Raw genomic sequence first — 15,574 nt, 5'->3', positions numbered from 1 at the left:
AAAAGAAGACCCAGAGGTACCTATGCTGCAGAGGATAAGTTCATTAGTTACCAGCCTCAGAAATTGCAGCCCAAATAAATGCTTCACAGAGTTCCAAGTTACAAACACATCTCAACATGAACTTTTCAGAGGATACTGCGTGAATCAGGCCTTCATGGTTGAATTGCTGCAAAGAAACCACTACTAAAGGATGCCAATAATAAGAAGAGACTTGCTTGGGACAAAAAAACATGAGCAATGGACATTAGATGGAAATCTGTCTCATCAAGGCAAAGGGTGGCTACTTTGAAGAATATTAAATATGTTTTGATTTGTTTAACACTTTTTTTGGGTTACCACATAATTCCATATGTATTATTTCATAGTTTTGATGTTTTCACTATTATTCTACAATGTAGAATAGAGTAAAATCAAAGAAAAACCCTTGAATACGTAGATGTGTCCAAACTTTTGACTGGTACTGTATTTCCACATCCAGTTTAAATTTGGTCCATATCAACTAAATTCTGAAGAATTAAGTTAAGTCCTTTTAGTTCACTGCAAGTATCCAAAGGCTTCTCTCGCATACACACACTGTCAACACACCCCTACTTGATGTTGCACAGCGCATGTGTCCATATTTAAGAGCAATTCATATTCATAACGTCCAGCACCAAACCAGTGTTTACATATGTGAAACCAGCACGTTTCTATGATCTGTGGTTAAAAAAAGGCCATTAAAAATACATATTTTCTGTGACATTGCAGGGTAGGATTTAGAAGTAAAACACTGATTTTCAAAGGTTATTTTTCTTGCTCCCTATGTCACTGTGAATCTCAGTGTATAAAAAAAATCACTGTTTAAAAAACTACCATGTCACCAGGTATAACTTTACATTTGTTTCTCAAAAAGTTAGATGCGCCTTTGTCACGTATACTGACACTGGTATTGTGGTGGGGATAATGAAAACGAGGTTGACAAGTGGTGGACTTGCCCTTTAACTCATTATTCATTCTCGATTTGGTCGAGAATTTAGTCGGTTAAAAAGGCCAACAGAACTATTTTAAATGCTCGGTCTACCGTGTGCAGTCTGTCTGTCTATATAAGGACCAAACAGGCAACTTGCTTCGTTTGTAAACAATGTGTCGTTCTGGGACGAAAAAAAGCTGGCTCTGCAAGATGCGCAGACAGTACACAAAGTAGTGTTGAAGCATTATGGTTAGCTTACAAACTGTCAAAAAAGCAAACGTTATGCATCTGTTACATCCAACTTCAAATACTCAAACCATCGCGAAGAGTCGCTTGAGTGTCACTTGTAAAGATAAGAGTTTACAGGCTTAACTGTACCTAGTTTGAAGAAGAGGCTTCGCATCTGAGGGGGACGTATCAATGTTGCATGAACCTTTACCCCGCCTACCGTATATTTACGAATATAAGATTGCTTTATTATAATTTCTTGTAGACAGATGCAGTGCGAGTTCTATCCGTTTGAAAACATGATATATGGTTACTACATAGCACAATTCGTCTTAATCACCAAATTTTGCAATGCAAAACACTAACTAAGAAGTGATACACGATACAATCGTGAACAAATCTGCGCTGCTTTTACATGAACGGGACATGTGTTACGCAATAGTGCGGTCTATTTAATCATGTAGTAAATATGTACTATTTTCTACAGCTCTTTTTATACTACAAGATCATTTCCATTTTGACTTAGAGCTGACTTTGCCTGACAGACTGTGTCATCATCTGATAAAGATGTATGTAAATCATAGGACAAAATGTTTTTGCCCCACGTAAGCCATACAATAAAACACTAACATCCCATGTTACTGTAGCATTCCACCTTTCTACTAAAACTAATTAGTACTCGGTGGGTAGGCTAATATATTTTTAGCAACTGAATTAACATGAGGCTATATGCAAAATATGTTTTTATTTTATTTTTAAAAAAATCATCGCAATCACGTAAATTATAGTGTTTTGTTTTTTGTAAATTTGTATTATTTACACTGGAATTGTATGATTATGATCTTACGATCACTCAGTGCATAAATGTAAATAATATATTATATGTATTATAAAACACTGATAGTGTTATGTATATCAGCTGAGCTGAGTGTTAGGATTGGATAAATACAAATATTTTCCACCACCATGAACATGGAATTTCTCATGGAAGAATGGTGCCACATCTCTCCAATAAGGTTCCAGACACTTGTAGAATCTATGTTAAAGTGCATTGAAGCTGTTCTGGCAGTTTGTGGTGGCCCAACGCCCTATTAAGACACTTTATGTTGGTGTTTCCCTTATTTTGTCAGTAACCTGTAGATCAGCAAACAGTACAATGACCACAATACGAGGAAGGATTCTCAAGTGCATCTAACTACATCTGCTACAATGTATCCAGATAACTGGCTAATCCAGTCGATAGTTGATAAATGTAATGAGTGCAAATATAATCTTCTTCCGGGCATGCTTGTCTGCATGTTCACTGTCAATCATAGGCATTAGTGCCACCGTCAGTGCAGGAGAAGTCTATACAAGCATTCCACATTTCCACTCATACCCATCCCAGCAGCATGCCACCCTGCATCCCACTTCTGACTTGTCCCTGAAGTTATGCAGGGTTGGTCCAGGTCAGTCTCTGGATGGGAGACCTGAAGCTGATGGAAGTGGTGTTGGAGGGCCAGTAGGAGGCTCTCTTTCCTCTGGTCAAAAGAAAAGAAAAAAATCCCAAACACCCAGGGCAGTGACTGGGGACATTGCCCTGTTTAGGGCATGTATTTCAGATGGCATGTTAAACAGGTGTCCTGACTCTCTGTGGTCACTAAGGATCCCATGGCACTTATTGTAAGAGTAGGGGTGTTCTACATTTGGCCCTCTGTAACAATGTACGCTGAGAGTTGGGAAGAAAGTTCAGGGAGTGAGTGCTTTAATAAATAAACGTAACATAATACAAAACAAGAAAATACGAACGCACAGAAACAATAACGCCTGGGGAAGGAACCAAAGGGAGTGACATATATAGTTGAAGTCGGAAGTTTACATACACTTAGGTTGGAGTCAGTAAAACTCGTTTTCAACCACTCCACAAATTTCTTGTAAACAAACTATAGTTTTGGTTAGGACATCTACTTTGTGCATGACAAGTCATTTTGCCAACAATTGTTGACAGACAGATTATTTCACTATATCACAATTCCAGTGGGTCAGAAGTTTACCTACACAAATCAATTGGAGGTGTACCTGTGGATGTCTTTCAAGGCCTACCTTTAAACTCAGTGCCTCTTTGCTTGACATCATGGGAAAAATCTAAAGAAATCAGCCAAGACCTCAGAAAAAAAATTGTAACCTCCATAAGTCTGTTTCATCCTTGGGAGCAATTTCAAAACACCTGGAGGTACCACGCAGCTGTCACACCGCTCAGGAAGAAGATGTGTTCTGTCCCCTAAAGATGAGCATGCTTTTATGCGAAAAGTGCAAATCAATCCCAGAACAGCAAAGGACCTTGTGAAGATGCTGGAGGAAACAGGTACAAAAGTATCTATATCCACAGTAAAACATCAACATAACCTGAAAGGCCGCTCAGCAAGGAAGAAGCCACTGCTCCACAACTGCCATTAAAAAGCCAGACTATGGTTTGCAACTGCACATGGGGACAAAGTTCGTACTTTTTGGAGAAATATCCTCTGGTCTGATGAAACAGAAATAGAACTGTTTGGCCATAATGACAGTTGTTATGTTTGGAGGTAAAAGGGGGAGGCTTGCAAGCCGAAGAACACCATCCCAACCGTGAAGCATGGGGGTGGCAGCATCATGTTGTTGGGGTGCTTTGCTGCAGGAGGGACTGGTGCAATTCACAAAATAGATGGCTTCATGAGGTAGGAAAATGGGGAATATATTGAAGCAACATCAAGACAATCAGGAAGTTAAAGCTTGGTCGCAAATGGGTCTTCCAAATGGACAACGGCCCCAACCATACTTCTAAAGTTGTGGCAAAATGGCTTAAGGACAACAAAATCAAGGTATAGGACTGGCCATCACAAATGCCTGACCTCAATCCTATAGAAAATGTGTGGGCAGAACTGAAAAAGCATGCGTGAGCAAGGAGTTCTACAAACTTGACTGAGATACACCAGCTCTGTCACGAGGAATGGGCCAAAATTCACCCAACTTATTGTGGGAAACTTGTGGAAGGCTATCTGAAACGTTTGACCCAAGTTAAACAATTTAAAGGCAATGCTACCAAATACTAATTGAGTGTATGTGTAACAGTATAACTTTAGACCGTCCCTCGCCCATACCCGGGCACAAACCAGGGACCCTCTGCACACATCAACAACAGTCACCCACGAAGCATCGTTAGCCATCGCTCCACAAAGGCCGCGGCCCTTGCAGAGCAAGGGGAACTACTACTTCAAGGTCTCAGAGCAAGTGACGTCACTGATTGAAACGCTATTTAGCGCGCACCGCTAACTAAGCTAGCCGTTTCACATCCGTTACATATGTAAACTTCTGACCCACTGAGAATGTGATGAAAGAAATAAAAGCTGAAATAAATCACTCTACTGTTATTCAGACGTTTCACATTCTTAAAATAAAGTGGTGATCCTAACTGACCTAAGACAGGGAATTTATAATAGGATTAAATGTCAGGAATTGTGAAAAACTGAGTTTTTTGGCTAAGGTGTATGAAAACTTCCGACTTCAGCTGTATAGGGAAGGTAATCAAGGAAGTGATTGCGTCCAGGTGAGTTTTACCAGGGAGAGGAATGAACCATAACCAGCAGCCTGGTGACCTAGAGGCCGGAGAGGAGCACACTTGACAGTGCCCCCTCCCCGACGCGGTTGGCTCCAGCCGCAGGACGCCAACCAAAGGGATGATCCTGAGGATCAGGAGCGAACCGGTCACCCCTGCTGATGCGTGGGATCCTGACCAGCTGAGACAGGGGAGCCTGTCCATCCTGCTGACGCATGAGAGCCTGATGAGCCGGTGGAAGCAGGGGAGCCTGGCGATCTGTCTGAGGCATGAGAGGCTGTAGGGGCTCCCAGACCCAATGTCACTCCCACAAAAAAATAAAAAAATATATATAATAACACTCCCTGATGCTTCCCTTAGGTGAGGCATCATTCTGTAACAATGTGCGCTGAGAGTCGGGAAGCAAGTTCAAGGAGTGAGTGTTTTAATAAATAAACGAAACATAATACAAACCAAGAACACACGAACAACGCACAGACATAACTTAGAAACAATAACGCTTGGGGAAGGAACCAAAGGGAGTGCCATATATAGGGAAGGTAATCAGGGAAGTGATGGAGTCCAGGTGAGTTTGATGACACGCAGGTGCGCATTATGGTGACAGGTGTGCGCCATAATGAGCAGCCTGGTGACCTAGTGGCCGGAGAGGGATCACACGTGACACCCTCATACCCCCATGGGCACTTAATCATCCCCAGCTTTCAATTGGTTCATTCTTCTCTCTGGTAACTATTCCCAAGGTCATTTCTGTAAATTAGAATGTGTTCAGTCAACTTACCAGGTTGAATAAATAAAATATCAGTGTCTAGACTAATAGATTTTCACAAGTGAACATGTCATTATAAATACAGCACACTAGACTATTGACACAATCGTCTGAATGGACCAAGGCGCAGTGTACTTAGTTCCACATGATTAATAAATATGAAACTCACCAAAAACAATATAGAAGAAACCGAAACGCGTGACGTTCTGGGCTGCTCACAGGCAGCTACATAAAAAGCAAGATCCCACAAAAAAAAGTGGGAAAAGGCTGCCTAAATATGATCCCCAATCAGAGACAACAATAGACAGGGGGGGGGGGGTCCGGGTGGACATCTAGCCTTGGTGGCGGCTCCGGTGCGGGACGCCAAATACTTATTTTCCACCATAATTTGCAAATAAATTCATTAAAAATCCTACAAGGTGATTTTCTGGATTTGTTTTTCTAATTTTGGCTGTCATAGTTGAAGTGTACCTATGATGAAAATTACAGGCCTCTCATCTTTTTAAAGTGGGAGAACTTGCACAATTGGTGGCTGACTAAACACTTTTTTGCCCCACTGTATGTCATAGGCAATTGGGCTTTGACATTCCGGTGATAAGACAAATCGCGGAGGCCTCCCGGGTGGCGCAGTGGTTAAGGGCACTGTACTGCTGTGCCATCAGAGACTCTGGGTTCCATGCTCTGTCGTAACCGGCTGCGACCGGGAGGCCCGTGGGGCGATGCACAATTGGCCTAGCGTCGTCCAGGTTAGGGAGGGCTTGGTCAGTAGGGATGTCCTTGTCTCATCGCGCACCAGCGACTCCTGTGGTGGTGGCTGGCTTCCAGGTTGGATGTGCGCTGTGTTAAGAAGCAGTGCAGCTGGTTGGGTTGTGTATCAGAGGACGCATGACTTTCAACCTTCATCTCTCCCGAGCCCGGACAGGAGTTGTAGCGATGAGACAAGATAGTAGCTACTACAACAATTGGATACCACGAAATTGGGGAGAAAAAGGGGTAAAAATTAAATAAAAAAGACAAGACAGATCTATACTGACTCTGTTTTACCAATCTTTCGTTGAGAGTATTTTAACTTTTTGTATTGTTTGTTGGTTTGGCAATGCCACTGTCAGCCAGAGAAATATGCTGAGAAGGATTATCACCACAGCAAGCAAGTTGGAGTCAAACAGACAGGCATGGATGAGATCTTTAAGGTCAGGGCCCACCACAAGGCTCACAAAATCATTTTAGACCCAAGCCACCCCCTGTTCCCGAACTTTGAAATACTCCCCTCTGGGCGCAGGTGTAGGGCACCCCTCAGCAGGAAAAACAGAACCAGACAATAATTTGCCAGGTGTGATATCCCTCCTAAATAGCTCTGGCTACTATCGACTCAGTAAGGCCAGCAGGCTAGTCTTTATTATTATTATTTTATTTATTTTTTTAAATGTTTTATTGGTATGTAACTTATGAAAGTTGTATTGTCAATTTTGTTTTGTATTTAAATGCCACTTTAAACGTGTATATGACACTACAACAAAATTTCCCCATGGGGACAATAAAGTCAGTAAGTGTGTACCAGTTGTCTACATGAGTATCTTCCTCTGCTTCTTGGACAGGCTGCTGTGTGAGGTAAGAGCCTCCGGGTGAAGGGTCTGGTTCCTGGTTCTCCTTATCACCAGGGAGACTCGCACCACCAGGAGCACACAGGAAATCACCAAGGGCACAACTGGAAGTGACAGAAGACAGAGTGAATTATTAGACATCATTTACGTTTACACGATTGGGGCGGCAGGGTAGCCTAGTGGTTAGAGCGTTGGACTAGTAACCAGAAGGTTGCGAGTTCAAACCCCCGAGCCAACAAGGTACAAATCTGTCGTTCTGCCCCTGAACAGGCAGTTAACCCACTGTTCCCAGGCCGTCATTGAAAATAAGAATTTGTTCTTAACTGACTTGCCTGGTTAAATAAAGGTTAATAAAAAAATAAAAAAAACACTGAGTATACCAGGTGTCATTGGATTTGCACTTGGTAATAGATCTTTAGTCTGAGAGATGACGACTACTCACCCATGAAGATAGTGTTAGTGCTTGGTGCTGCAGGGCCGTAGTGCTTGGGCACGTTTCCAACCAGAGCAATGATCACCACAGGGTAAATAGTCAGGATGTACTTCACCTGTTGATCCAGCAGGAAGTTCTCAATACCAAATCTACAATGAAAACACATTACAATTATATTGAGAGTATGTGGCTGTGTGCACAAATGTGCTGAGTGGTCCAATTTAGTAACATCTGCATAATGAACAAATGAAAGATATGCCTAAAGTACGTGAGATTGGATCATATGCCCAAAACTGTAATTTAAAAAAAGTGATGAGCCTGATTCTCATAAGGCAGACTTTGTTAAACTGAGCTTACCATCCGATCACCTCCACCAGTAGGATGCAGAGAGACACGGTGGCTGCAGTGCTCCTTGCCACTCCAGAGGTCCAACAACAGAGTGAAGTTGATCAAAGTGGCAATGGTTGTCCACGTGCTGTACAGTGCAATGCTATTTTGCACCTAAGAGTTAAGAAAATTATACCTGTAGTATGACTGTAGAATTGTGGGATTCCTCATAAGAGGACAAATGAAGGATAGAGGAACTGAAAGTGGGTTACCTAAAATAACTAGGGAAAACACAGCACAATATAATTACTGTAAAGTAAAAAGCACTAGAATGGCCAGGCTCCAGATCTGAATGTGATTTAGCCAACTCCTCTCAATATACATTTTGCCATTCAATTAAATGGCGTGTATGAATCCTATGAAAAACAATACGCTGACTGGAGTTGGCTTAAGCAGATCTGTGACCAGGCTACAATCATGATGCTGGCGTGAGATTATCGAACAACTCGATTAACCCTCAAATTAAACTCACCGGCAACCGAATGCACCAGAGGTCCCTGGGGTGGTCCTGGCTGAGGCAGGGTCCGTAAACACTCAGCCCATGTAAACACTCAGCCCAATGCAGGAGAAGAAGCCCACGGAGTAGTTGGTGACATCAATGGTCACCATTACAATCAATGCAGCAGTCACCTGCCTGTCAGGAACAGTAAAAAAAAAAAAAAAAAAAAACTCTATTTGATCGTTACCTCTGTGTTTTGAGCTGACAATCTACATGTCTGGTAGTTATCATAGCATGATGAATATCAATGGGTATTATGTTGTACCTTAAGTAGTAACATTGTAAAGCAAAGGAGTTGGGGGAAATGCTAGGCCTATGTGGTTCAACTTGTCTCAATGTTCCATATGGACTGGCAGAAGCCCACAGTGTGGGCCGTGTTGTACGGTTACAGTAAGTGGAGACATGCTGCCATTTTGCATCCACCCATCCATTTAAATCAGGTTAGTCAGGAAACAGGAACAGTACATGATTCACCCATGGCTGATAAAGACATTGGATCTCATTGGTTTAGGTGTTAAAATACTTATGCACTCTTGATCCCATAGGAGAAGCCAGGTCATGTTAACTATCCAGGACAGGTAGAAACCGCACAGTAGCACAGAGGGTCCAGCTCCTGAGCAATAGAAGAAAAACGTTGGTGTCAGAAGAACACACATTCTAATGTAGCTACCAACATCAAAACTGTTTCAATACCTACATAATAATACAATTTTTATTTCTAATAAATTAATTACTGCACTTCATTGTCGGTGGCTTAAAATATGTAATAGAATAGATGACAGTACAATAGTAGGCAGATGGATGGCTGCATGGTTGGATTATCTGATATAGGCAGGCCAATAGTTGTGTGTCCATACCCTCTGTAGATCAAGGAGATGATATACATGACCATGAGGGCCAGCCAGGTGTAGATAAGCCCCCAGATGGAGAAGGTCCATACGGCCGGAATTATGTCAGTCTCATACTTCTTGGAGATGTCCCCTGTACTCCAATGGAATGGGCCTACGAGAGAAAGTGTAGCAAAACAAGTGCATTGTAACAGATGCAAAACTACAGTAGAAATTTCTGTGTCAGTAAGTTATGTTTTCTGAAGCACAGGACTTCCTGTCACGTTCTTTCAAAATCGAACCCAGAAGCAGACCAGGACAAGGAGAGTAGGAAGAAGTGAATGGGTAGATATATCCAGGTGGCGTAGCGGGCAGCGGTGGTGAGTTGATGGGAGTAAATAGGTGGATCCAATAGGGTAGCGGAATTCGCCGACGACCAGGCGGGAATGGGGTAAATGATCCAGGTGAGTAACTGAAGACAGAACAAACGGAGGTAAGTTTAAGGCAAGCAATACGTAACAAAAACAAATTCTATCCAACTTGAGGCTGATACTATGGCACGACATACTGTTCATGGCTAACAATCTGGCAGGGAATGGATGTCAGGTCAGAGCTTTTGAAGGGAAGAGGTGATGATCAGAACAGGTGTGCAGATTACTAATGGGATACAGGTGCGGGTGAACATCGATCTCCCAACAAGCTAATTCGCCCGGCAACCAGACAGGGTGCGTTCCAAGACACCGGAAACACACTCCAGGACAGAAACACAGGCAAACACAGACTCAGGAAGCGGGATTCGTGACACTTCCTCCCTATGTTTATGTCATGCTGGGGGGACTTCTGCTTTTACATTTGTGCCTCTACTTCCAAAGTAATAACTTAATATTACCATATTAAAAGAATAATGACATTGGTATCATTGCCCAACATCTTTGGTTTCTTGCCCAAACATTTACTAGAAGAAGCCATCACATAGATAGTTGCAGCATATGATAGCACTTTATTACACACTGAGTTCAAAGTTACATGATAAACTCACTCACCCTTTCCAGCTCCTGCCATGGCATTTATTGCCAAAGCAGAAATGTAGATCAGCACAGACAGTGTCATGACCACAATACGAGGAAGGCTTCTGTCCTCCATTGTACCTATTTCACTTCAACAGCTCAAACGCAGGCCTGTCTAGATAACTGGCTGTCCAGTCGATAGTTGACTATGTGTTAAGAGAATTATGTTCTCAATGTTCTTAAACTGAACTTTAATTCATCTACTCAGTCTGCAACCCAGAGTTTGTAAGGTTCTGGTTTAAATGAAGCAGACGGAGACCAAGCTTTCAAGAGTCAGATTCTTTATTCACGAGAGCTCTGAATATCATACAATGCACATAGTCTTTTATACCTTACACATTTGTTTATGACATACACTTTATAAATTCCCCTCCTCTCATCTAACTCTGTCACAATGTTTAACTTCAATAGCTCCTTCTGTCTAACCGGGTTCCTCTATCTACATGTCTGCAACTGACAAGTCGAGCTCAAAACAGGACACCTCTGTGGTTTCCCAGTGCCTGACTTACTTTTCTTCTCAGAGCACAGTCTAGTCTATAATGTCAGAGTAACAGACCAAATTGTTTCCTGCAAATCCACACAGACATGTTCCATCCTATAATTGTCAATATTTCTCTAATCTACTTTGAAACACACACACACACACATGTTAAATGTCCCCTTCTATTATTTGGCATTAACTCAATAAACACATGCTATGTACAAGTCTTCTCCAAATGGTCATTGCTTATCATATTCTGCAACATGTTTCCTAATCTACTACAAGCCTAAGGGTTTCTCCCCTCCCTGGGTGGGGAGACCTCCTTCCTGTTATTAGTTTCACAGTTGTCATACTACATTGAGTGGTTGTTTTAATTTTTAGCCCTTAACTTATATAATTTCTAAATCACTTTGAAAGTCCTCAGAGTGTTCTGTAACAAATCTAATGAGTGGAAAAATGCTAGTCAGCGTTATCACTGTTAATCATCGGCATTACTAGCACCACCTGCTGTGCAAGAGTAGTCTATAGTCTAAATATTTAAACTAAAATGGTTATCAGTTATTCTCACAGTCTAATGATACATCTAAAAACTATTTGTAATAGAGGAAAATATGTTTTGGTCGAAATGTGAGTTAGCAAATCAAACTACAAATTGATGTTATGGTATTGTAACGGGAACAGGTGGGTGCGTGTTCATCACTATCTGGCCAAGTTGCAAAGTCAGAAGCTCCGCTTCCCGAGAACCCTGCTTACCTCCAACAAAATGCTTCGTTGGAGGGTCAGGAACCTGTCGGGCATTTCTCTCCCAGTGCTCCCTCATCTTCGAGATGCAGCCCTTGTCCTTCCCCTCGGACCGCTCGAAGATAGCATATCTCATAGCGCTAACGTCCAGGAGGGTTCTCACCTGGGCTATGGCAGTGTGGGAACAATAATCTGCCTTGTGTTTCAGCCTGGAGGAGTTTGTGACTGAGGTAAAAAAAAAGGTTTCGGTGGCTGACGGGAGTGCCTGGAACTCGGAATCCCTGTTTGACACATTCCTTCATGGATTATCGGAGGTGGTTAAGGACGGGAGCTGCCTACCGATCTCGACTACGGGAACATAAGAGGGAGAGGAGGTCTATTCTGGTCTATTCTGGTCCCAATCGGGGGTATTGGGGTTTTCTTGGCTCCAGCGCCACTATCCCCTTATCAACTGGACTGCTGGTACTATCATGGGCTGGAGCCCGTTCTGCCATGGCCATTGCCTGAAGTCAGCGCAGTCTGCCCCGGGACGTCTTCCTGTGGGCTCGGAAGAAGCCTTTTAGAGCTCTCTGCCGTTACTGCAGAATACCAGGACCTCCGGGAGGTTTGCAGCGCAGGCACAGGCGACTTCACTCCCTCCGCATCAACCGTATGACCATGGGATCGACCTTCTCCCGGGCACTACACCACCCCGGGGAGGGCTGTATTCACTGTTGGTTCTGGAGACCAAGGCTATGTAGACATCGAGGACTCCTTGGCTGCAGTGGGTATACGTCCTTCTGCCTCCCCCGCCAGCGCAATGTTCTTCTTTGTGGAGAAGGACAAAACCCTGCACGCGTGCATCAACTACCGGGGCCTTAATGACATTGAGGCACCCGTGCACCCACTACCACTCATCGCCTCGGCTTTCGAGACGCTCCAGGGGGCCACTATCTTCTGTAAGTTGGACCTGCGAAACGCCTATCACCTGGTATGTATACGGGAAAGTGACGAGTGGAAGACAGCCTTCAACACTGCTAGCGGACACTATGAATACCTGGTGATGCCATTCGGTCTGACCAATGTTCCTGCTGTGTCCAGGCCCTGGTTAATGACGTTCTCCGGAACATGTTGAACCGACTCGTGCTTGTCTACCTTGACGACATCCTCATCTTTCCCCGCTCGGCTCAAGAACACGTGCTCTACGTCCGACAGGTCCACCAGCGTCTACTGGAGAACCAGCTTTTTGTCAAAGCTGAAAAATGCGAATTCCATCGCTCCACCATCTCCTTCCTTGGATACATCATCGCTGCTGGGAATATGGAGATGGATCCCCGAAAGGTGAGAGTGGTGGTGGATTGGCCCCAGCCTACGTCCAGAGTGCAGCTGCAACGCTACCTAGGATTTGCCAATTTCTATCACTGTTTTATCTGAGGTTACAGCACCCTGGCTTCCCCCGTCAGCACTCACCTCTCCCAAGGTCCCGTTCGCGTGGCCTCCAGCTGCTGACCGGACTTTCCTGGACCTTAAGAACTGCTTCACCACAGCTTCCATATTGATCCATCTGGACCTGTTCCGTCAGTTTGTGGTGGAGGTAGATGCGTCGGATGTCGGAGTGGGGTCTGTCCTGTCCCAGCATTCTGCCCTGGACCTTATTAAGCTGCATCCCTGTGCCTTCTTCTTCGATTGTCTTAACGCCCCTGAGAGAAATTATGATGTGGGGAATCACTAATTAATGGCGGGGAAGAAGGTATTGGTGTAGTAGAGACACTGGCTAGAGGGGGCGGAACTTCCATTCATAGTGTGGACGGACCACAAGAACCTGGAATATCTCCGCACTGCCAAGTGTCTCAACTCCCAGAGACAATCCTACTCACCTCATGCCTGGCGGCAACCCTCGACTGGGGAGTAGAGAACCAGGTCCGTGAGGTGCAGGGAGGGCAGCTAAACAAACGTTTGTCACAGATTCTACCCGCTCCCCGGTCCTGGAATGGGCTCATTCCGCCATGCTTGCCTGCCACCCTGGCTCCCGTCGTACCCTGGCCTTTGTGCGACAGCGCATTTGGTGGCCCACCATGGTCCCTGACGTCTCTGCGTTCGCCGCCTGCACTGTCTGTCCTCAGAACAAGACTCCTCGGCAAGCTCAGGCTGGCCTCCTTCAACCTTTTCCTGTCCCTCCCCTTCCCTGGTCACATATATCCCTGGACTTCGTCACTGGTCTCCCTTTGTCTGATGGCAACACCACTATCGTCACTGTGGTGGACAGGTTTTCCAAAGCCGCCCATTTCATTCTCCTCCCCAAGCTACCTTCTGCCAAGAAGACAGCCCAGCTCATGGTCTCTGACCATGGTCCTCAGTTCTCGTGTCAGTTCTTGAAGGCATTCTGCACTCTCATAGTCTTCGGCCAGCCTGTCCCCCGGGTTTCATCCTCAATCCAACGGCCAGTCGGAGCGTGCCAATAAGGACCTGGAGACGACTGAGCTCAATTTCGAGTGTCATCCCAAAGGGTCTCAATACTTACGTAAATAAGGTATTTCTGTTTTTTATTTTTAAGACATTTGCAAACATTTCCAAAAAATCTGTTTTTGGTTTGTCATTATGGAGTATTGTGTGCAGATTGATGAGGAAAAATATATAATTTAATACATTTTAGATTAAGGCTGTAACATAACAAAATGTGGAAAAAGTCAAGAGGTCTGAATACTTTCCGAATGCACTGTATATTCCAGCATTTTGGATTTGAGATCAACTGTCACCTTTAATTTGAGGGTATTTTCATTCATATCTTTTTTTACCGTTTAGAAATGAAAGCACTTTATGTACAAGATCTAATCCCCTGATTTTAAGGTGTCGTAAGTATTTGGACAAATTCACTTATAGTGTATGACATTTAGGAACAAGCTTAGTATTTGATCCCATATTCCTAGCACACAATGACTACATTGTTTTGGTTGTGTTTCAGATTCAATTGTGCCCAGTAGAAAGGAATGTTCAATAATGGATTGTGTCAATTTGGAGTCACTTTTATTGTAAATAAGAATAGCATATGTTTCTGAACACTTCTAAATGAATGTGGGTGCTACCATGAAAAAAATTGTAACCTTTTTGTTTTGAGGGTATGGTCTTTGTGCATCTGTAACTCGTTTAAATTGGGGGACTAGATGCATAAAGTGCTTTCATTTCTAAACCTAAAATAAAAGGTGACTTTCTGTACTGTTGCCTCGCATACAACAATTGATCTCAAATCCAAAACGCTGTAGTATAGAGCCAAATTAAATGTTTTCGCTTCACTGTCCAAATAAATGCACCAGGGAGTGTATGTCGAGTCAACATTTCTTCAAATTGTAATTGTAATTTTATTTTGAGATCTGCGTTTTGTGGTAAATGGCAATCCAAGCCCGACAGCATACATCCTTGTTAGATTAATCATAATAACATATATTTTGTGTGATAATCCTGTATGTGTTGTGTTCCATATCCATGACCTAGTTCAGGTCTCCATTGACTCTGCCCTACCCAAGAACCTGGTTGATACAGTACGGCATCACATTACTGCATCAGATGAGGTCATCCAAAACCATGATTATACTGCAGTTAGTCAATTAACAACCAAATATTTAATCGCATAGGTATAACCATGGTTTTAAATCTGATTATTGATGATGCAAATACTTTCTATGCATTAAAGGCTTTAGCTAATCCACTCCCTGTACTCCATGTCATGTGCTTAAGAGACTGGCTTTACTGCCAATCTTCAGTTATGAACATTCTATCATTAATAAACTTGAGGAGAAAAGAGGATTAGTTCCGGATTTGATCACCCTCACAGCTATCCTCCAATCACAATTATGCACATTTGGGAACGTTTTTTGTTTGTCCAGAAGAAACCAGTGAAGATAGTACAGTTGTTTAGTAATGAGTTTAGAAACTCTGTGAAGCCAGTCTGTCAAAAGTTGATAGCTCATGCCTAAATTCTCAAACAATAATTCCAACCACAAAACGGGCCTAGCTAACATCTAAATATTAGTTTTTTAAAACTTTGTTA

General features: G+C 43.2%; 1 protein-coding gene and 1 pseudogene across 2 annotated transcripts in view; both read right to left on the bottom strand.

The window, feature by feature from the left end:
- The window catches only part of LOC135515602 (glycogen debranching enzyme-like), a 35,124-nt gene extending 33,735 nt beyond the window's left edge, over positions 1 to 1,389 (bottom strand). The window contains exon 1 of one of the 2 annotated variants that reach the window (XM_064939227.1): positions 1,328 to 1,389. Coding sequence is in view for 1 of the 2 variants with exons in the window: in XM_064939234.1 (XP_064795306.1) it covers positions 1,328 to 1,352 (25 nt within the window). In the remaining variant the exon portion in view is untranslated. The remainder of the gene's footprint in view (positions 1 to 1,327) is intronic. The other variant, XM_064939234.1, reaches the window with a different exon arrangement.
- A 5,687-nt stretch (positions 1,390 to 7,076) lies between these two features.
- On the bottom strand, positions 7,077 to 11,686 carry LOC135507204 (uncharacterized; annotated as a pseudogene).
- Between the last annotated feature and the right edge of the window lie 3,888 nt (positions 11,687 to 15,574).

This window comes from Oncorhynchus masou, chromosome 3, assembly GCF_036934945.1.
Source record: "Oncorhynchus masou masou isolate Uvic2021 chromosome 3, UVic_Omas_1.1, whole genome shotgun sequence".
Taxonomy (NCBI): Eukaryota; Metazoa; Chordata; class Actinopteri; order Salmoniformes; family Salmonidae; genus Oncorhynchus; species Oncorhynchus masou.
The sequence above is the reverse complement of the archived record's forward strand: the minus strand, read 5'-3'. Positions and strand labels throughout refer to the sequence as shown.